The 24,749-nt window shown below is 35.1% G+C and overlaps 1 protein-coding gene across 1 annotated transcript in view; it reads right to left on the reverse strand.

Moving 5' to 3' along the window:
* The window catches only part of LOC129227095 (uncharacterized), a 126,224-nt gene that overhangs the window by 58,557 nt on the left and 42,918 nt on the right, over nt 1–24,749 (reverse strand). Inside the window, exons 2-3 of the mRNA XM_054861714.1 lie at nt 22,380–22,605; nt 955–1,061 (exon numbers count right to left, since the gene is read on the reverse strand). Coding sequence (XP_054717689.1) covers nt 955–1,061; nt 22,380–22,605 — 333 coding nt within the window. The remainder of the gene's footprint in view (nt 1–954; nt 1,062–22,379; nt 22,606–24,749) is intronic.

Below are 24,749 nucleotides of genomic sequence, written 5' to 3' on the forward strand. Positions count from 1 at the left end.
AGAGTAAATTTTATTTTATCTTAACGTTTTCGTTTATACGGAGTCCCCCCCCCCCTCCCTTTTTACTTCCTTTTACAAAAAAAAGGAAGTATTGTATTCACGAAAAAATTTTCAGTCAAAAACCGACCTTAATTTCCATTTTGCTCACTCCGAATTAATGTTGAGTTTTTTTCTTTCGATTCGACCACACGTGGATAAGTGCCTAAGAATGTTTAGCTGCCCGAAATATCCATTTCGACGTTTCCCGAGTTAATTACAACGAGTTTTCTCGTGACGTCTGCATATGCGTATGTATGTCGCATAACTCAAGAACGGTAAGTCCTATAAAGTTGAAATTTGGTACGTAGACTCCTAGTGGGGTCTAGTTGTGCACCTCCCCTGCTTGTTGCCTTCCTTCGGGTGTTTCTAAAGGGGTCTTTTGTCCCATTTTGGGGGGAAATCATTGTTAATTTCGATGTAAACTCCAAGTGGTGTTATAATTTGGCGAACACTTGACGATATATCGCCAGTCTTTTGGTCGCCAAGTTTTGTCGCCAACTTGGCGCTTTTTATTTATTTAATTTTTTTTTATCTGGTTTTAATTTGGCCACTGTTGGTGATAGTTAGAGAGTAAACTATTGAATCACACTAAAATTGCAACAATGGGGACGTAACATTAAATTGGTGTAAAAGGAAGTCATGTGACGCACACATTAGCTCGTTCTTTCTTTCTTTTGCGTCACTGTCGCCGGGCCCCTAGTTTCCGAAAAGGCTAACATGTCCTATCGTCAGGCCTGCTCCGAGGAAAAATTATGAGCCCCAAATATTTGTACTTTTTTTAAAAATAATTTTGCTTTTTTGTTATTGCTCAGTGATAAAACTAAGAAACACTAACATCAAAAGATAGGTGTTTGTTACAACACATTTATAGGAATCACGTAAGATATAAGAAAAAAAATATATTTAGTTTCTCACCTGGTACGCAATCATATCTGACGACGAACTGTCCTCCTCGAACACGACACTGTATGTTCGACTCCTGTAAGGTTCCATTGAAAATACAACTACTTGATCCGGAGCACCTTCAATTAAAAAAAAAATATTATACAAAACGTGGTATTGATTAGAGACGTACCGAGTACTCGGTAACTACTCGGTACTCGGCCTACTCGGCCAATTCGCCGAGTACTCGGTACTCGGCCAAATTCTGATCAGATACTCGGCCAATACCGAGTAGTTGCAAAAAATTGAATATTATCCAAGACAGATACTAAAATTTAAAAAAAGAGCAAGCATTATATTCTGCAATCATTTACAATTAAAATTTATAAGTTACAGGGTTCATACACTTTTGGTTAAAAAAAATTCCCTGACTTTTCCAGGTTTTCCAGGTTGTTTTTTAGAAAATTCCAGGTTACTCGCTTCATTCAAAATTTAAGTTTAAATAGTAATATTTTCAGAATAATTAAAATTGTTTAAAGTAGCGATGCAGAACTGAAACTTCTCCCCTTAGATTTAAAAAAAAAAAAACTTTGTTTTTTTTCCGTTTCTTTTCTCTGTCAAAATTTTAAGTTTTTTTAAACATTTTGTTCAAAATTGTTTTAATTTGTTTACTATTTGTTGAAAACAGAGTACTTTCAACTTATTTTAGCGTTTCTTTGATGTCAAGCGTAATATTATAGCATTTTGCTGTAGTCCTGCAGCAACGTTTTAGCATCCGCTTTTGGTTTACAATACTTTTTATTTTCTTATAAGTAGGTTACACGAAACATATTGAGCAAAATGCAATGCTAAATTTCAGTATAAATATGATTATCTTGTTGCATCAATCGGCATACCATGTAATGCATAGTAACAAAAATCAACATCTGCCAATCATAGGCCAATGCCAATAATCTTTTTTTTTTTTTTTCACATATTAAAGGACGCTTACATTAAAATTTCAAACTTTCTTTTCCAGAAAGTAATAGTTAATTTTCAAAAATTCATAACTTTTTGCACATTTAATGTTTTTTTCAATATTACACATTGATATAAACGTCCATTTCTGTTTCTGGAAGTTTAAGTCTACTTCCATTGTGCAAATGATCAAATATGGCGACAAAGTGAAAAATTTAAAATAATAAGTAGATTTTTGGATTTGTAGTATAAAGTAGTAATAAATAATTAATAATCCTTAAAAAACTACAATAAAAGCAAAATAGTCAGTATTTAGCACATAAGAGTCTAAATCAATTAAAACAAAAAAAAATGTTATGAAGATTAAATTTTGCATTTTTCCAGAAAATAATTACAAATTATCCGGAAAAAAGGGCACAATTTGTGTTGTTTTCAATAGTTTGCATTGCAATTAACATCCAATGCCGTTTTCGGGAACTTAGGCACTTGAAAAAGGCTTGTGTACTTCCATCTTGGGAATGACCAAATATGGCGGCTATGCCCAAAAATAAGAAATAACTTTTTTTTTAATTTGTTGCATGAAGACAGTTAAAAAATAATAAATCTTCATGATACTACAATTCAATGAAAAGTTTTTATCACATTTGCGTCTGAGGCAGTGAGGATAAGATTAAGTTTTAAGAACAAAATTTTTCATTTCTCAAGAAAATTATTTCAAATAATAATACAAAAACAATTTGCAGACCATTTTTTGTTGTTTTCATCAGTTTTCAATTAAAGAAAACATCCAATTCTGCTTTGTTTTTAGAAACTTAGGCATTTTTGGATCGTATCTACTTCCATCTTGTGAATGACCAAAGATGGCGACTACGTTTAACACGTAGCTGAAATGATTTTCCGATCAACAAAAAAACATTTTCCCCGATCGACCCTCCCATCTACAGGTTGTGCTTCCGAAGCAGTAAATTGTCTTCTCTCCTGTTGAGTTTGTGCATAATTGCTGTTCACCTGATTTTTTTCCCCTTGGGAACTACTGAGAGCCAAAAATGGCGGCTGCTGAAGATTTTTTGGGTCGCCACTTTTTTCATTGCTTTAAAATTGTTACAATTTTTTTTAAATACATCGATAAAAATGAAGATTAGATCTTATAAAACGAAATTCCCAGGAAAAAATTGGGAAAAGAAAAATTTTGGGGACACATTTGGAAAATTCCTTGACATTTTTGACTAAGTCATTTTCCCTGATAATTCCAAGTTTTCCCGGAGCGTACGAACCCTGAACCGAACAGAATGTTGTGGCAACCCATCTAAAACTTAAGGCAGTAGAAAGAAATGCGTTCCCCTCACTGACTCCATGTAAGAAAATCTTCGCTCTTTTGGCGCATTTTTCGTTGTGAAAAAAAACGTTCATTTTTCGATTGCAGTTTTTAAGTGCCAGCGTCGGTTTAGATAAAAATTTACAATTTTTTTCGTGAAATCACAATGAAAACGAAGACTAGATCTCATAGTACTTAATTCCTTGGGAAAAAAAATGGAAAAAAAATTTTTGGAGGACAAAATTTGAAAACTCCCTGACTTTTCCCTGACATTTTTGACAGTGTCATTTTCCCTGACAATTCCCGGTTTTCCCGGAATTCCCGGAGCGTACGAACCCTGATAAGTCAAATTTAAATTTTGAGAATAATGAAGTTTGTAATGCTTCAATGGAAAAAATCTTTATTTTAATGTCCGCGAAGTTAATAAAACTTATTTATTAAAAATTATGCAAAAGAGGTAAGTATAGAAAATATGGAATTTTAATATTAAAAATGGATTTTTGCTACAAACAAAAATTAGTTATAAAAAAATATAAAAATACCTTTGCTGAAAAAATAAAAGGAAATAAAACAATGTTAAAAGCACAGTGCAGACACGTGTTTTGGCGTTACAAGAAATTCCTTTTTCCGACAAAAGTCGGATGTTTTTTGTCAAATGTCTTTACATTCTTTAGCTCACATGTATGCATTGAAATAGACGTTCCTTGTAACGGAGGGGGGGGGGCAGAAACACATGGTCTGTAGTGTTCCTGCACATTTGTTTTATCTGCTTGTAAAAATTATTTATGTTTGGCAGACTAGAACTATAATTAATTGGTATGCAGTGAAACCCTCCTAACGGACACCCCTCTATGCCGACAATTTTTAATTCCCCAGTTCCAATGCAAATAACATTATTAAACCCCTGTCCTGCGGACACCTCTCTATTGCGAACAAAAAAAAAATTGTCCTGTTAGTGTCCACATTAAAGGGATTTTACTGTAATTTGTTTTAATACCAACTCGATTAATCATACCTTTAGTTTATTTATTTTTAATTTAAAAAAAAAATGTTTTTGTAAAATTTTTGACACAAACAAAATTGTTTATATAATGCGTAGTTAAATTTCAGCAGGAATTTAGTTTTAAAAACTATTGTATGGACAAGGAGGTCTATACAACTATTCCAATAAGTTCAAAATTCATCACATGTCTGCCGGTGGTTCTTTTTAAAACATAATTTGTACTTGGTAACTCGGCCGAGTAGTGAAAGGCCGAGTACTCGGTAACTCGGTACTCGGCCGAGTAGTGAAAGGCCGAGTACTCGGTACTCGGCTACTCGGCCAAAGTGCTACTCGGTACGTCTCTAGTATTGATCCGTGTTTAATAATAAACAGAAAAACTTCCCATTATTAAAAACTTCAAATATTTATCTATAATCACATCCTCATATACATAATAGCTAATTCACTGATTGAGCAACGCTCCAGACGTCACTAACAATGAAACTCGCGCCACAGCATGATAATAGAGACGTACCGAGTACTCGGCCTTTCACTACTCGGCCGAGTATCGAGTTACCTAGTACCAATTATGTTTTAAGAAGAACCACCGACACACACGTGACGAATTTTTAACTCATTACCTCCATGTCCAAATAATAGTTTTTAAAACAAAATTCCAGCTTTTTAATTATGCATTATTTAAAAGATTTTGTTTGTGTCAATAATTTTACAAATAAGTTATTTTTTAAATTAAAAATAAGCAAATACATTAAAAGTAGGATTAGTCAAGTTGGAACTAAAACAAATTATATCAATCTATACATCTAGTCCACCAAACGTAGATAAATTTTAAAAGCAAATGAAACAACGTTAAAAGCACAAATGTGCAGGAGCACTGCAGACACGTGTTTCTGCATCACAAGGAACATCTTTTTCAGTGCATAAAATGTGAGCTAATGAATGTAAAAAAATTCGACTTTTGTCGGATGTCTTTAAATCCATAAGCTCACATTTTGTGCATTGAAAAAAGCATTCCTTGTAATGCCAAAACACGTGCCTGCAGTGTTCCTGCACATTTGTGCTTTTGTCGTTGTTTTATTTTTCACGAATAGGTAATTTATCCTTCTTATAAATAATTTTGTTAGTGGCAAAAATCCATTTGATAATATAAAAATTTCATATTTCCTGTACTTACCGTTTTTGCCCCATTTTTATTAAACAAGTTTCATTAACTTTGAGGCATTAAAATATAAGATTTACTCCATTGAAGCATAACAAACTTCATTATTCTAAAAATTTGAATTCGAGTTGTAAATTTGAATTGTAAATGATTGCAGTATATTATATGGTTGCACTTTTTTATTAATTGCAAAATCTGCTTTGAACAATATTCAATTTTTTACAACTTTATTCAAACTTTATTCAATTTTTTTCAACTCGGTATTGGCCGAGTACCTGATCAAAATTTGGCCGAGTACCGAGTACTCGGCAAATTGGCCAAGTAGGCCGAGTACCGAGTAGTTGCCGAGTACTCGGTACGTGGAGCCATAGCACGCCAAAGAGGTACGGGGAGATATCCCGTATCTCACGGCGAGCAAGGTTCACACATTAAGGGGTAAACTCCCAGCTGGGCTGACGCCCAGCATGGGGACCTTCCCCGGCGCAATAAGCACCAAGACCGTCCGTGGCCCAGGCGACTATCGACCGTCGCACCCAGCCGTGCAGAGGGCCCGCTACGCGGACCCCCCGGACGGTGGAACGGAAGGCTTACAGCTAAGTGGTGGAGTGTGTGCAAGTACTCGGTACGTCTCTACACGATAATTTGATAATATTTTTTGGTAATGTTTGACATGCAGAGAAAGGCTTTATCTTGACAAGGCTGAACAGAATCCGGTACTTTAACTGTTTTACTGGTAAACTGTAATTTAAGGAGAATGAAGAAACGAAAAAGTGGTCAACAATGAACTCCATTACTCACTGGAGTTCAGGGTTAAAATGTAAACCATCAAAAAATGTAGAAGTCAAATGTAGAAGCCATTTTCACCCGTCATACTTTGACGGGAGATTTTCTAGTTTTCAAATAAAAATCAATTGATGGAGGACCATATAAGTGTGGCATGATGCTTGTCCTTGGAAGAGGTCCTTTGTGCTTGAACTTAAAGAGTAGAAATTCTAAAATTGGCATAACGACAAAAATCGTGATCGAAATCAATCCGGCTTTCCTCACGCCTATTGTAACAAATAGATTTGTTTAGGCATTTATCAGAGCCAGACTATACTCGACGTTCCATCGAATTCTACTAAAATAGTTTTTACCAATTTTTATTGGAACAATATTAAAATCTCGCTCCCACCCGAAGAAAAAAGAACTTGATGAAAATACGTTCAACAAAATTATTAATGAACTATTTAAAAAAGCTTAACCCAAATTTTTAATGCATCGTATCACATAAGTCTTTTCGTAAGCTGAAGCGGTTTTATAGTTTCTTTTTATTGAATGATTTGATTCGCTTTCCTTTTATGTTTTGTATTACGTCATTTTTAAGCCACTCCCCTTTGAAGTCAGTTGTATGTTTGCTTTGGAACTGAGAAGATCGTATTCGTTGAGGCGTGTGCCTAACCCATTTTGTTTTGATGTGTTTCGATATTAATTAGCTTTAGACTTCATTCATACTTATTGAGCAATCACGATTGCTTATTTGCTTTCATTTGACTGTTTTGATGTCCTATCATTTTATTTTCTCACCGCCACCCTCCGCACCGTCACCGTCGACCGGGTCCTCCAGATGCTGCTCCTATAGCGAAAGCCGTCTCCAGGTTGCATCCACGTCCTACACACACGCGCATACATACACAACTACACACACACGCACGCACACACAAACACATACACACAACCACCCACACATTCATGCCTGCACACTGACTCAAACACATATGCCTACACACACATACACATACCCCCCCCCCACACACACATTCATACACACAACTACCCACACACTTATGCCAGCACACAGACACAAACACACATACCCCTATACACAAAAACACATACCCCCCGCACACAAACACACACGCCTACATACACACACTCGTGATTGCGAAAAACATAATTTGAATTCAAGATGTCAAAATTCAAATTATTATTTTTTTTTTTTAATTTTAATGGCTTGACTTGATTGCCCATTTAAACCACATTCGTTTTCAAAGGTATGCTTTGGCAAATTTTTTTGCATTAAGGGGAAAGGATAAATTTCAGTGGAAGAGAATTTCTACTCTTTTATGAACTTTGAAAGCCTGCTAAGTCCGGATAAGGGTGAAAATCCTGATAAATGGTACATATTGACGCAAACACCTAATCTAGGCAAAAAAACTCTGCAGATTTGATTTAAATTTATTATTTTTTCTCATCACATTGTCCTTTGCTCAATGTGATCTAAATCAGAGCATGCCATACTGTTACAAATTTTGTAAATAGTAATTATTTTTGTGATTAAATTGTAATCTGGCTAAATTTGGCGTTTATTCCGTTATTTTTCATCTAGTAACGTAACCTGTAAATAGTTCCTTGTAATGTACCTAAGACCCCCTAAAATTCGACTGAAGTGTATTTCTGATTGATAAGATTCGTGAATGAATAAAAAGAAAATATGAGAAATTGGTAGAACGTTGTAGAATTTTGTCGAAACTTCTCCAGATTTATAAATAGCCAGGCGTCATGTGAATGAAAGGAGAGATAAATTTGTGTGTGTGCTTTGTAACTGTGGTGTCTCATTTCAGCCGTTGCGCTCGCAAAGTGCATTAGCCTTTGCGCTGTGTTTTTGAGTATTTTGATGTAAATACGTGTGTGAGTGACCGTTGAGTTTACGGTGTGAATTGGTATTTGCCTAATTGCTATGGTTAATGTAGCAGTTGCTAACGATATTTCTTGTGCATAGTTGTAGATAAATCTCCTGTGTTTTCTCAAGAACTGTGTCGTCATTTAAAGAAAGTTTAAAGTTGCATTGAACTCGTAACAATGTTTGGGGGAATAATCATAATGAGGAATAATAGGCTCGTTTTTATATATTATCACCAAATTAGTCAAAACAAAGAGCTTTTTTACTCGTCAAAAGTTGCCTAAACGAATATTACCGAAATTTAAAATTCGTTTAATTTTTAAACACAAGGGTGTTCTGCTAACGATATTATCTATTTTCTTTGGCTCTGTTTCCTGCTCGGCCACTTTCATCAACCCTCCGAAGATTGCTGCGCAATCTTATTTGGTTCGCAAAGATTTATAGTCTTTTAAGAATCAGATTAAACTAAAAAATCGCCCGTCAAGGTATTACGGATGAAAATTGCTCCTACATTTGAACGAAGCCATTGCCTGTTTGGGGATATTTTGATAGTTAAAATTGTAACTCTAACTCCAGTGGATTAACCCTACACTCCAGTGGATAGCTATCGTTGTTGACCCATTTTTCGTTTCTTCATTTCCTTGAAATGTTACAGTCTTGCCAGTAAAACAGTTAAGCTACCGGATCGAGTTCAGCCTTGTCACTATAAAGCCTTTCCCTGCATGTCAAACATTACCAAAACATATTATCAAATGATCATGCCGTGGCGCGAGTTTCATTGTTGAAACATGCGGGTTACTCGATCATTGACTGTTATAAAAATGAGAATCGTTTACTTTTGTTTTTACTTCATTAAAGTAAGAAATAACAACGTCAAAAAAGCTTTGGCTTATGGCTTTTGCCGGATGTCTTTTCATTCATAAGCTCAATACTTTTTGCATTGAAAAGGGCGTTCCCTGTAACGCCGAAACACGTGTCTGCAGTAATCTGCAATTTGTGCTTTTTTGACGTTGTTATTTCTTACTAAACTGTTCAGCAGAAAGGAATTTATTTATCTTAATTGGCTCATTTTCCAATTTTCGCGAAACTGGTCAAAATAAAGTGTTTATTTGCTCGTCAAATGTTGCCCACATCAATTTTGTAAAATTAAAAATTTGTTTAATTTTCAAACGAAGCATAGGGGAAGCTGCTGTACCCACGGACGGTTGTACCTATGGTCGGGAAATTCGGGTATCGTCGAGAGAGATCCTAATTGGGGTTCAACGTGTGTGTCACAGCCCTCTTCAGTACCCCAGGAAGTTTCAACGCCATCAAACGAACATTTAAGATTCTATCACATTTTTTCGGTTTTAGTAGGATTTAAGTAAAAAAAATAACGAGCAATCTCTTTTTTTTCGTTCGTCGTGGATTGTATTTCATTTTTGTTGTAGGTATCATGATTCCTTATATTTTGAAAGTTTTGTTTCTGATTTCTAATGTTGTAAAACTGTGGTACTGTCGATGTGATTGGCTTGCAAAACCAAAATGGCGTAAATTTGTACCCAAGGACACTTAACCATATGTACCCACATACCGCAATTTTTAGTCTCCTTGGGTCACACGTGAGTCTTCTTACGTACAATGTGAAGTACCTCAAAATGGTGTCTTGTCATCAACGTCCGAAATTTGCTTTCAACAGTGATGATGAATTTGAAGTAGAGCGCGAAGATATAGTGTTGAAGTAACCCCCACCTGTTGTAGGATCTACAGACCGTCAATCCTACCTGCTTTCATTTGAAGTCGACTTTTGTAGATTTTTGTTGGTTTAATCTAAACTGATGGTTTTTTTTTTTTTTTTTTTTTTTTTTTTTTTTTTGTGATGGGTTAATATTTTGGTTAAAGGTTTCAATTTGCATATAAATTGAGGTTTTTATGTAGGTACATAGAGAGCCATAATATTATGAATCTTGTTACATTTTTTTGTTCAGAAACATATTAATTATTCATAACATTATTAACTCTCTTATGAGTAATAACTTTTTTAAAGAGTTCACTAATGTTAAAAATTAAGGAAAATTTTTTTAAAAAAGGAAAAAAACCTTCGATTAATTTCTAAAGTTTAATTTCTGTTGGATCTTTTATTTAATGTTATTTTCAATGGATGTTTGAAAGTATAAAATGGCTAATGAAAATGTATTGAGTATAATTGAGTTCCTCAGATCTATTTATATATTATTTTTTTGTATGTCCATGGGTACAAAGGCGCATGTCCGCGGGGTGAACGGGGTGTTGTACCCACGGACAAAAAAGATGGTTTTTAAGAAAAAAATTTTGAAGTTGAAAGTTTTGAGATTTTTACCCTACGAAAATTGCCAAATTAGATGATAAGTTGTAGATTCTGCCAGAAAATTTTTTCAATCGATTATCCATTCCCAGAGACCAGCAAAAATTGAAAAGTAAATTTTGTCCGTGGGTACAGCAGCTTCCCTACATATAGTTGGGGCATACTTAACCTGGCAGCATTTATGAATGCTACGCAAACGCTGATCACAGCATAACGACGCTGATCGGTTAAGTTATCCCCAACTTATAAATATTTTTGATTTTAATAAATTTTTTGTGGTACATGTGGGTCTGTAGGAGCAACTTTTTATCAACTTGATACTTTGAATTTCAAAAAAAACCTTTTTTTTTTCGATACACCTTATATCCACGGTGCAGTATACTTCTAACCTTAACTAGTATGTTGTGGCCATCACGAAACTTTCTTCTATATTTTTCCTTTTTCTGATCCCTCCCCATGCTTGACGAGGAAGCAATATTCCCAACAAAAACAAAATTACACATGCAAAAACTTGACGACCATCCCAATGTCTCAATTATTGTAAAAACAAAACAAAGAGCGAAAATTGAAAGTTACTTTAAAAGCCTTACTTGAATTAATTACAAATATTTTATTTATTAACAAACATAAGATGGCAACAGTTAAAAATTTTAAATCATTGAGATAATATTTCCGATCATTTCCATACAATTAAAATCACGAGAAATACGCAGACGACAATCTATTACGATTTATCTTTCTTATTGTTGCATTAATAAAGCTATTTTTATTCGCAAAAAAATCAACACCTCTTGGAGCGATTGGCGTCAAAATTGAACCAAAGCCTGTTCACGTATGGATTCACATATATTCCAGATTTCAACCAGAACGTAGCATTACTTCTTGAGATAGGGCACTCACAATGGAAAAAAAGAACGGGCGATTGCGCTACCCCCTTTTTAGCTGTTAACACCAAAATAAAATCAGCTCTTATACCCACTAAGGGCTACTTGTCAAAAAATTTTTGTTTGATTCCGTTCGTTATTTCTTGAGATACAGCAGTCACAATTGACGACAAAAAACGTTCTACAGCTCAACCCCCGTTTGAGTTATTGACACCAAAATTGAATCAGCACCTGCTCCTGTTAATGGCAACATATGGACCAAATTTTGTTTGATTCCGCCAGTTACTTCCTGAGGAATAGCAAGCACGCGTAACTCAAAAAACCTCCCATTGCTCCACCCCCCTTGGAGGAATTCGCGCCAAAAACTAATGGGCACAAGTTCACATAGCGGCACATATGTGTACCAAATTTCGTTCGATTTCATGCGGTAGTTTTTGCTGTAGAGCGGCCACAAAAAACTGGTCACACACAGACGTGACACACATACATACACACACACATACATACATACACACACACATACACACACACACACAGACAGACAGACATTTTCCAAAAATAGTCGAAATGAACTCAGCACACCTCAAAACGTTCGAATCCGTCAAAATTCGAAATTCGAAAATTTGCACGAATCCAATACTTTCTTCTATATATTAGATATAGAAGAAAGTAAAAAATACTGGAAGGAAAGTCGACGGCATTAAGGAGCCCTTTAATAAATGTGGAGGCCGTGGCGTTAACTGTTTAATTATCCAAATCTTCTAACTAATCTGAAAGTCTGTCTGGATATTGGGATCTCTGTCTGAATGTCTGGATCTCTGTGACGCGCACAGCGCCGAGACCGTACGGCCGATTTTCATGAAATTTGGCACAAAAATAGTTCGTAGCATGGGAGGTGTGCACCTCGAAACGATTTTTCGAAAATTCGAGTTTGCTGTTTTTCTATTCCAATTTTAAGAACATTTTACCGAGCAAATGATCACAACGTGGACGAGTAAATCACCAAATTATCATAACGTGGAACAGTAAAACAGTAACACGAGCGAGCAAATTGGCGAGAAATTCATCATCCATTATTTGTTAACATACAAGCGAACCAAACGACCTTTTAATTTTCTACTATGGGCAAAGCAGTGCGGGTATCACTAGTAAATAAATAAAACAATCATTTCTCGTGAAAAACTCGAATTCATTGTTATTACAGATTACATGCTGACAACTAACAGGATGCATCGAGAAATATGTATAACTTCTTTTGTTTAGCAAATCGCGCACAACGAATCAGAATGAATTCCTTTTATAGAGTCCGTTTTCATCCGCTCTGAAACGGAAAGACCGGGAATAGCGCAGGAAGTGACGCAATTAATGACATGATATCCGCAAGAAGAATAGCCAACTGAAATGAGCATAAAGATTAACACACTGCAACTGTGTGTTGTTTTCTGAAAATGATTGTTTTTCAATAGTTCGTTTTTAGTGAAAAAAAAGTAGTGGTGGTGAGAAATTTTAACTACTCTGCACTGAAAAAAAAAGAAGAAAAATTAATTTGAATTTTGTCATCTTGAATTCAAATTATGTTTTTCGCAATCAGGAGTGTGTGTATGTAGGCGTGTGTGTTTGTGTTTGGGGTATGTGTGTTTGCGTGTAGGGGATATGTGTATGTGTGTGTGGGCATGTGTGTTTGTGTCTGTGTGCTGGCATAAGTGTGTGGGTAATTGTGTGTATGAATGTGTGTGCGTGGGGGCGGGGTATGTGTATGTGTGTAGGCATATGTGTTTGTGTCTGTGTGTAGGCATGAATGTGTAGGTGTCTGTATGTATGCGTGTGTTTGTGTGTGAATGTGTATGTGTGAGTTTGTGTGTGAATGTGTATGTGTGTGTATGTGTGTGTGTGTGTAGCTGTGTATGTATGTGCGTGTGTGTAGGAATATGTGTTTGTGTCTGTGTGTAGGCATGAATGTGTGGGTGTCTGTATGTATGCGTGTGTTTGTGTGTGAATGTGTATGTGTGTGTTTGTGTGTGAATGTGTATGTGTGTGTGTGTAGTTGTGTATGTATGCGCGTGTGTGTAGGACATGGATGCAACCTGGAGACGGTTTTCGCTAGAGGAGCAGCATCGTGAGGACCCGGTCGACGGTGATGGTGCGGAGGGTGGCGGTGGGAAAATAAAATCATAGCACATCAAAACAGTCAAGTGAGAGCAATAAGCAATCGTGATTGCTCAAAAAAAGGAATTTCTAGAAATAATTTTAACATTAAAAAATGTTTCTAGAAAAAAAAAATCATCTGTCCAAGAAATTGAAAAGATAATTTTATGTAAATGATGGAGCTCTTATAGATCTCGCTGCTCAATGAAAACTAATGTGATGGTCAGAAATTCGGAAGCCTGCATGAAAAAACAAAATGCAGTGAATTCGCCAAGATTTAGGAAACCATGCAACTTTTTTACCAAGTAAAAACCGCAACAATAAGTAAAAATATATTGAACAAAAAAAGAGAAAGGGGGGGGGATATTTGACATATATTGGCATTCCTTCTCTCTACCCCCTTCCATTTGAGATTTGTAGCCACACTTTTCCTATATCGTTTGGCGCAGTATAGCCCTCAAGGGTTCTTGCGCCATAAAAATCAAATCAACCAACCAACCAACCAACCACACTTTTCCAAATTTTCAAGGTTTTCAAGCCCTAGAAAACGAAATTTATTTTTTCAAGTACTTTTCTTTTTTTGGAGCGAATCATACTTATTTCCGGGAGTTGGGAGCCCGTAGCTAAGCGGGGGCCCTAAGCTATAGCTTGCTTAGCTTGTATGCAATTCCAGGCCTGTGCATAACAGAACCTACCAGGGCTACTAGTGCACTGTCTTGCCCCAAGAGAGAGACAGATCTTCTCCTACCATTTATGTACTGGTTATCTCCCAATTTTTAATTTTTCCACTTACATCCCTTTGCTTCTCGCTGCCTCAAATGATGGTTCTGCTTCAAGGTCATACGCCATCTCTCCGTGGTCAAGCTGACTTTTTTTAACGCACATTCTCTTTCCAGCAAGAGAAAACTGCAGATTATTTCGTTTTGGACGTAAATGAATATTGATGCGGCAGCTATTTATTAACAGAGTAAACTTAAAAATTAAGTTAATTGTTAATAATAGTTAATAATAGTAAATAATAATAGTTAATTGAATTAACTATTATTCATTTTCGTTTTTGGCAACGATTAAAAATCTTGCTCTACCCACCCGAATTAGAGCGAATATAATAAACGCAGGATTGGAAAGGGTTTGGACACTACGGTAAATCAATAACATTAATATATATCAATAAAAATAACTAAAACCACTTGTCTAAAATTGTTTTAATAATTATTTTAAATACTAGTATAAAAATAATTGTTTTTAAAATTAGTAAAAGAGCTTCAGACACTATTTCTATCTTTGGGTAAGCATTTTTACTTTCCCATATAGGGGTGCCCACAGGGGGAGGGGATTATGGCACCATCAAAATGGGGGGGGGGGGGTACTTTTTAAATTTTTTCATTGATTTATTTTTAATTTAAATTATTTATTTTACTTTATTCTGTTTATATTTAATTTCATTTATTTATTTATTTAGTTTGTTTGTGTGTTTGTCATTGGCGTAGCACTGAACTTTTCCAATAAAATAATGATGATAATAGCAATAATAATAATAAACAAATAAACAAATAAGTAAATAAAAAAAATATTTAAAAAAAGTAAATGAAATAAAAAAAATAAATAACTATAAGATTTTAAAAAAGCAAATAATTTTTTTAAAAAATGAGCTAAAAATAAAGAAGGGAAAGAGTGTTGAGATTTTTTTTGGGGGGGGGGAATTGCGCCGTTGAACTTGGGGGGGAATGGGCTCTCCTGTTCCCATATTTACATGTTTGACATGATAATAGCAAAATATAAATTTGAAAGCTTTCGGCCTAGAATGCGGAGCAAAACAACTTCTTTGCGGAGTCGAGGAGTTTCGTCTTTTTTGCGGAGCAGTTGGCAACCCTGCATAGCTTTTATTTTCGAGGTAGACCTTGCAAAGCCGGGTTAGTCTGCTTTATAATTGCTGTCATTCAATTTTGATTTTGGCATTAATTAGAAAGCTTCTCCCACCCACCCAATTCAGTCGGAGTAAGCAAAATAAAAACTTCTCAAAATCAGGTGTCGCGTATTTGATTTAATCATGCTTTAATCTTTGATTAAGGAGTCATAAAACGCATTTTATGGTCGAGTATCAGAGTAACGAAGCTAAACAATAGCCTTAACATCTTCCTAATAAGCTAAAAACATTAACTGCCACCGCCAACTTGATTAATCTCTTCTTCCATGGCGGCCGCCATTTTCGTATTCATGAAGAGGAGGCAATTATCTGTTGTTCGCTGCCATTCATAATTAGATAATGGCGGCGTTTGGAATACCGCTGTCGGATCAGAATTTAGTCAAAAAAGGAAGGCTTGTTTTTGCAGGTTCACGTTGGGAGAATAAAATGGTCTAGATGTAGGTAGATGCATTAGAAGGAAATACCCGCAATGCATGGAGCGATTGATTTAAAAGTTGAATGATTTTTATTATTATTATTATTTTTTTAGTTTGCGAAGGCGACGAGGGAATTATCATAACACGATGGAACACATAGTGCATTTTCAAAGTGTTTTGCGAAACTAATCAACGAGAAATTCAATAGAGGAAGAATTAAATGCGAGCGGCACCATCATATTAGAGGGGGGGGGGGATGGTTGACAATTTAATGTATTTACATGTAAGTGGGAGTTGCGATTTTTTGGCCTAACTTACATTGAGTATATAACCTTTGTCCTCCTCCCCTCTCCTGGAAAAATTCAAACTGACTGGCCTGCATCATTCATTAAACGATGGAAAATAAAGTTTATGAAATTAATCAATTCATGTCAAAATAAATTGCATTAAGATATAATTTGGGATGACGAAGAAATAAATATTTAGCGCAATATTTGTAATAAATTATAATAATATTTTTTTGTTTCACGCAATAATTCTTTCGTAAAAATAATTCTATTTAAATACAGTAACACAAGTATTAAGACCCACACAAGTTTTTACGATGGTGGTGATTCAAAATAATCAAATGTCTGGATGAGTCGCTATTCTTTACGTTGACATTTGACTGTCAAATTGGTAAAGCTTATAGTTTCAATTTTTGCAAGTCACTCTCGTTTCTCAACGAGTTCACTTGTGGTTCACAACAAGCTGAAAATTACATTTTCACTGGCCGACACGTCAGAATGTATTTTATGTTGTCTCTCTGCACCAATCGTGTCAGTTTTTCTGCGCCCTAAGCCAATCATAATCTCCCTGTGAAACATTTTTAACTATAGAAAAAATGAAATTCAATCAGTAAGCGGTAGGGCATGTTAACGGATTTATGATGCGTCAGGAATGCGTGTTGTCAACCAATGATGTGTCAGGAATGCGTGTTGTCAACCAATGAAGTGTCAGGAATGCGGCGAGAAAAGTGCCGCAGTTATCGCTCTCAGTGTGAAACACAGTTGCAAGTTTTTTGCCGGGAAACTAACACTTTTAACTAAACAGAATGAAAAGAAACAAGTAATAGTCAGGAGAGGTAATAATTTTCATAATGCAGGAGTACCCATACAAATCTTTCACATTTTTAGATAGTTATAAGTAATTTTCATAATTTATATAATGGAAAATCTATTATATTTTCCACATTTAAAGTTGCCTAAGTTAAATGATGAAATGCATTTAATGTTTAAATTACTCGCATGAACACAAAAAAAAAAAAAAATCTAATACTACGCTTTTTTTGTGTCAGTAATTATATATATATATATATATATATATATATATATATATATATATATATATATATATATATATATATATATATATATATATATATATATATATATATATATATATATATATATATATAATAATTATTATTATTATTTTAATTTTATTTTCTACTTATTCGAAGGCTTTTTTTACATCCTTGTATATGAACTCTGTGTCATGTCACATCAAATAAAGATAGTTAACCTATTTGAGTCCTTTCTATTATTATTATCATTATCAGATTGCTATAAATAATTTGTTTCGTTAACATATTGACAATGATCAGGGCCGTATGCAAGGGGGTGGTTTATAGGGTTCAAACCCCCTCCGAAATTTTTCATCCAAAGAAATGCTTTCTACTATTTATTTATTTTTTTTTTGTGACAAAAATAATATTGTTATTATTATTATTTCAATTTTATTTGTGAAACGAAACTAGTATTGTACAAACTCATTGTGTGTTTATGGTAGTTATTGAGAAATTCATTTATTATGTAACAGTATGGCGTTTTGAAGAACATCCCCTCCTTCCATTTAGATAATGTATTGTAACAAAAATCAATAGAATACACATGAAATCAAATTTAATAGACCATATAAATGTTTCAAAAAATGTGTTTGGTAAAACCCACTCCGAAACAAAAGTCTGGTTATTGCCCTGACAATGATAGTAAAACACTCCACAACTGTCATAAAATTTCGGAAGAATCTGCATCCGTACTCACTTCAAACGGACTAGATTCTGAAAGAGTTCAAGCACCACTGACTGAACTGAGTTTAAGCGACTCTATATTTAACTTCACACATTTTGCTTTCTCTTTGTCTTTTCGCAACTCGCCAAAATTAGAAAAGTCGGTAAAGGATAGCTCAGGTTGTTTGGCTCTTGTCCAAAGAGTTGTCTCCAGGTTGCAACGTGTGAGAGCGATTATTTTAGTATTTTTCATTGGGTGATGAAAGAGATACTCGAAGAGGAAGAGGTATAAAAGCATAAGAACAATTCCTATTTTTTTCCAATGCTACCTCTCTTTACAGCAGTGCTTCCTGAACTTACGACATCTGTGTACTCTTTCAATAATAATAATACACACAAAAAATAAATCCCTTAGTTTTTTTATATTCACAGATTTTAGCTACACAAAAAGAAAAAGAAATTCAAGTTAAATGTAACCACAAATGTAAAGTATCAAAAAAAGATTGCTTATTATTTTAATTTTGAACTTACAGCAGCTTAGTAATATTGTCAGAAAACTATCGTCTGCGAGTGTGTGATTTAAATTTTTTTTTCATTTAGAAGAATTACTGTAAATGCGGGCTACTTTGGACCTAGGGTCCTACTTTAGCCCAAATTGAGAAAAAGATACAACATTCTCTGAAAATCTTTTTAGGAGCAATTTTTTTTTAAATATTTTGACCGTATCCCTTAGAGAGCAGTCTCAAGCACTCGGTAATGTATTCGCAACTCCAGAGCTCGAATACGCTACCTTGCTGTGATTAGCAATACTAAAGAAAAAGGTAAAACATTCTATCTCACGTGTTTTCTTCGGGGTAAATTACAGGCTTCAGACAGTTTGTGGTGTAATGTAATTTCAGCAGAATAGAAAAGAAAGCTTCCCACAAGCACGATGAAAAATGACTGTTATTCACTAAGCGTCAAAGCAAGTTATAAGTTACGGCATTTGTTTGTTTTACCTTTTTCATCCGCCATTAGACAGTGGCTACAGCGCCCCCTATAGTTTATTGGAGTTGTGAATATCAAGCAGTTTAATAGCTCTCTACAAGGATTAACACTAGTGGTTTTGTGTTCTTTGTGCTAACATGTGTGGAAATTCACCATATTTTTGCATTTTATCTTCGTAGACTTCATTGCGAGGAATCAATGATACCAGAGCAGTTAAGCTTTTCCGATCAGTGTCAATGTTACTCAAAAGTTGGACTAGCCAGGCAGGAAGTATGCTTAAAAGGCTTTTCCTGTTTAGCTGACTTCAGATCGTCGGTTAGGCCCACATCATCTAATGCATGAAACATTTAATAATTTAGAAAACAATTATTAAGAGGCAAAATTAGGATAAGAGTGAATTAATTAACCAAGAGTGGAAAAACTTAAAGATTTGAGATGCAACTTCAGCTGTAGAGCTGTAGCATGTGAAATTCCGAAAACGGAGTACGTGAGAGGATAGAGGCACGCTCATTGGACAGTCCATGGCCCCACTAGATGGCGCTGGCGCTTAACGGGCCTTGACAATTTTTTCTGTGTTAAACCGATGCAGTTCATGCATCCACCAAACATTGTCAGCGTTTCATTGCAGCTCATGCATCCACCAATCATAATCACTGTTTCAAAGTTTGTTTACATTTTTGATTGGACGTCGCCCATTTTGACCGCAAGAGGCACCACGGGGAACCCCTGCATCCACCAATCAATGGCAAAGTTTTGGAAACAGGGGTGCCCTGCATCGCCCTCTTTGTTGCCATGGGTTTCAGCGATTGCCATGGCCCGTAAGTATTAAGTGGGCGGCCATGGACAGTCATTCAATCCGCCAAGCCACGCCTACTAGCAGAACGACAGAAATAAACTGGTATAAGAAGTAGAAAATGAAAAAATGGAACGGAAATCAGTTGAAAATGCAATTTTCAATTAATTTCGAAGTTCAAACAGCAAATTCTGCAGGGTAACAGTCAATGTACCTAGTACATTATTTTTCTTTTTGGAAACAACAGAAGGGTCCTGTTGTTTATCAGAAACCAGACATAACAAGCAACGATAAAATGAAAAATTAAAAAAAAAAAAAAAAAACCGACTGAGTCGCAACAGTAGAATCAAGAGGGAAAATTGAAAACAATTATAAAAGCTTTATGTTATTCAAAATCAGTGTCATCTAAACTCATGTATTTTATTTGTTGTTAAATAGAAACTGGTAACAGATAAAAATTTTAAATCATTGCGTTTTATTTCCTTGTTGGCCAACAATGAATTAGGTTATCTATCGCGTTAGCCGTTATTAAAATTTGTTTTAAAAAAAACGTTATAATTCGAATTCTATGAAACATGGAGGTTCCAAACACATTCTGTCAGACGCGGAAAAATATTCTCTTTATTTTGGCATTAAATTTAAAAAAAAAAAAAAAACTGTTTTCACTGCAAAAATTGCGAAAAACGTTTTTAGAGGTTTTTAATTAATATCTTCGTTAATTAATGTCATCCAAAGATGTAACCTAGCTAAGAACACTCTCGATCAACTCTCCTTCCGAACAATTTTTTTTTTCTTCAAACTCGGTCCATCCGTTAGGCGCTAGAGTGCCACAGACAGACACACAGATGCACAGACACGTCAAACTTATAACCCCCTTCCTTTGTGTGTCGGGGGTTGAAAATTTGAAGGGAGATGTGTAAAGGAGGCAGTTTCAGGTTTTTGCCCAGGCTCAGAAAAATCGTCGGTCCGGCACTGGTTGTGCTACAAATACAGTCGGACCTCTATATCGAAGTAGCAAATTGCTGGAAAAAAATTCGATATATAGAAATTTCGATATATGGAAACGATTTTATTTTATCATAAAAGTATCCTAAAACATTAAAATAAAAGCTCATTTTCGTGTATGAAACCCAATTTATAATTTATAAGAGCATCGGATTAAATGAAAGTTATTGATTTAAAAATTAACAGAAATTACATTTTTACGTCAACATACACTTCATTAAATTACCGCCCATTAGCCAGGGCTAAAGCAGAAATACGTGAAATACACCGCCAGCTCAGTCATTTCCAGCCGAGAACTGCAGTTTCGTGCTTATTAGCACTCATCAGCCCGGCATAGGAAAGTGACTGAGCTGGAGATGGTAAACCTCTTAAGGAAGCCAAGAGTGCCAAACAAACTGGTAGCTAATATAGAACTAGCAGACCAGACGAGTGACCGAAGCAATGGTTCAGTTCAACTCGAAGATTGAACGCGAGGCAAAGTATATTCAGTTTCGCACTCTTGGCTTCCTTAAGAGGTTTTCCATCTCCAGCTCAATCACTTTCCTATGCCGGGCTGATGAGTGCTAATAAGCACGAAACTGCAGTCCTCGGCTGGAAATGACTGAGCTGGCGGTGTATTTCACATACATCTTCATATTCTTCGGATATTCAACTTGATCGAAAAGTTAGGGGATTTTCGTTTTGAGAATGTGATCGAGAGAAAAGTAAAGAATCAATCTACTTAACTTGAATGATTTTTACTGAAGCTAAGAAGACTAGGAATGATAATCAACAGACAAAAGAGATAACTTGTAACTGATTTTACAGTGTTACTGGTTACAACTAAGATTTGAAAAAAACTTGAGGGAGTTGAAGAACTTCAGAACAGAACAACGACTTAACTACACACTCTTTAACCCCAGATTTTTTATGAGTTCCGTAGCAACCTTTATTGAACATAATTTTCTCCTCTAACCTTCATTTCTCATGAGACAAACAGTCTAAAGTGGAAAAAAAATCCACGAATGTCTCGAAAAAACTTTCGATATATAGAGATTTTTTCGATATATAGAAACAATCTTTCTATATATAATGAACATAGAAATTTGCTGGGATTTCGGTATATAGAAAATTTCGATATGTGGAAGTTCGATATATAGAGGTTCGACCAGAGGCGGATTCAGGGGAGGGTCAAAAGGTCAGCTGACCCCCTTGTGACAAGATTTTTTTAATGATTATTATTCAGAACTTCAAATTTTTAGATCCGAAAAAATAGTATCTGGAATTATAATGTTTTCCCTTTTTTGCTTCATTCTGTAAAGTTTTTCTTCTCAGTACGTCATAATCCAAAGGATATATGATTGATTTTGTTTACAGGGCTACTGCTATTATGAGTTTTTTGTTCATTTTCAAAAGAACAATCACCTCTAATGAGCTTAAAGTTTTTTCAGAGCACTCTTCCACTTCAAACCACAACGTCTTGTGTGCTATAAAATATTTATGTAAATGTATCCAACTATTTAATACGGTAACGTGACCAGCCTGTCTGCCAAGAAATATGATTTTTCGTGAAATTGGGGGAATATGATACATGACACAGGTTACGCCTTTGAAAAATTTAGGGGCAGGGGGTAATTTGAAAGGGTTTTGATCTAAATTTTTGGTGGTGGGGGGGGGGGTCATAAATTATGAAGGAATAAGCCATTACCCTTGGGGGGATTGGCATCCCTGTTTAACTGGTTTTTTATACGGTATAACATGCTGACCATTGAAACTTGACCCCCCTTTCAAAAAATTCTGGATCCGCCCCTGGGTTCGACTGTACATTTCTGGATACGGAATACGGTACTCACGCTTTATTTAGAGAGATCCGAATGTCCTCGTGGCATGGGGAGGAATTGCTGCTCCCCACTTCCATAGATTCGTCCTCAATGTATTCATTTTCGGGCGCAGGTAGTTGGCAGGTTTGATTCTCCTGAGATTCTGTGGTGTAGAAGGCTTCGTGGATGGCTATGAAATTAGAACTTCCACAGCTGAGGCGAAGAACATCGTTATAACAGATCACCTCTTTGTACAATTCTGCAAGGAAAAAAAAAGAGTGAAAAAACGTTTTTATATATACATGTATGTTGCAACGAGAAGCATGAGATGTTATTAACAAAAGAAAGATTTTGAATGAAACGGAGGATGCACTGTGTAGGAATTTTGATGCAAAAGTTTTTCTGAACAGCGCTGGACTCCAACAGCGTCAAGCTCTCAGAGCTGCAGTTAATACGACAATGCTACAAAACGGAATTGTGTTTATAATAACATTTTCTGCTAGTTATTCCAAAATTCTCATTTTTGCAACTGATACTCCTTTGCTTCTGGATGACCCATACGCTAATTCCTCACTGATCCTACCACGCATCATTCGTTCAAACAGTAATTCTTTTATCCCCGTCAGCAAAAAGACTATTCTTGTTGTTATCGTCTCCGTAGTTAAGAAACACTACGGAAAGATTGGGTGCCATTGCCTCGGAGATATTGAACTTCTTGATTTATTTACAGACTAGTGGTACCCGCACGGCTTTTCCCGTAATAGAAAAATTAAAAGGTCTTTTGGTTCGCCTGAAAATTTACAAAAAATGTATGGTGAATTTTCTCGCCTATTGGCTTGTGCCCATGATAAGGTTCCACGTTATGATAATTTCGTAATTTACTCGTCCATCTTATGATAATTTTATTCTTAAATTGGAATAGAAAAAGAACCACACCGAATTTTCGAAAAATCGCTTCGAGGTGCAACACCCCCATGCTACAAACTAACTTAGTGCCAAATTTCATGAAAATCGGCCGAACGGTCTAGACGTCACAGAGATCCTGACAGACAGAGAGACTTTCAGCTTTATTATTAATAAAGATAAAGAAAAGATAAAGATAAGACAACACAAGAAATATTTACAGCTTATAGACAGGAAATAATATATTGGCACCGGTGGAGTCAAATCCACTATCTCAGGCACATGAAGAGAAGCTTCTACCACAGATTCACGGAGGCCCCAGACGATTCTTGTGTAAAAAGAATTAAAACATAAGAATCGTCTGCCAGCTCACTCTTAGTTTAAATAAAAATAGCATACAGTGGCTCCCAAAAGTGTTCGTACACCTTGAGATTTTGTAGTAAAACCAAAATAACGCAAAACTGAATTCGAATATGAAGTCCAATTTTTTGACATGAAGTCCATTCTGAATAAAACCCAGCAGTTTTATTTAAAATATTTCCAGATTTTATTTTTGAAATTCGTCGAGAAAAACGAAGAGACAGAGAAAAAATACGCCACGAAAGTCACCGTACACTGAAATATTTTCGAATAAATTCATGATTAAAATTATCATATGTGTTTTTTTTTTATCATTATTATTTTTGCATTGTAAAGACACTGTAAAGTCATCTGCTTTCAATTTTTTGTTTATTCATTCCCAAATATTCTGCTTATTATTTTTAAATGGCTGGTATGCGTAGAAAACAACAAACACGATTCGAAATTTTTTTTTTTTTTTCGTTCACAGTAGCCATAAATTGGTTTGAAATGTTTCTAAATTAGTTAATTTATACCATTCTATAGTGTAGTGCTTGATAAAATGCTTTTAAGACAAAAATCGGATCGAAAACAAGGTAAGAAAAGGTCAACTGGCGAAGTTAACAAAGCGTGATCGGAGGCTTACAGTTAAAAAAAATTGTGAAAAATACGCATTTGAGTGCTGAAAATTGTCCTTAAACTTAGAAATAACTCCTCAATTGCCAGATTTAAACTTAATGGAACATATTTGGAGATATCTGGTGGCTAGATTACGAAAATACACCATTGAAACGAAAAGCGAACTAGAAACACTAAGACTCGAAGTGCGGCTGAACACTTACTCAGAAATTGCATAAAAAAAGAAAGAAAAAACAATGAAATCTATTCCCAGATGTTTAAAAGCTGTTGTTGATACTGCATGATATTCTACTAAATAATAATTTTGTAAAAAGTTAGATTATTTACTAATTTTTTGACATTTTTTCAAAGTGTACAAAGATTTTTGTGAGATGAAATTTCTTGCACTTTTCGGTTTTTGATTTTTAAAAAATTAAGTTTTAATGTTTTATTAAAAATTTTCGTGTAGTTTTGTTAAAAATAGATCATATATCTTATAATCAAATACCAATTCTGAAACATTAATTCCAACCAATGCATAGG

This window comes from Uloborus diversus, chromosome 1 (assembly GCF_026930045.1).
Source record: "Uloborus diversus isolate 005 chromosome 1, Udiv.v.3.1, whole genome shotgun sequence".
Classification (NCBI taxonomy): Eukaryota; Metazoa; Arthropoda; class Arachnida; order Araneae; family Uloboridae; genus Uloborus; species Uloborus diversus.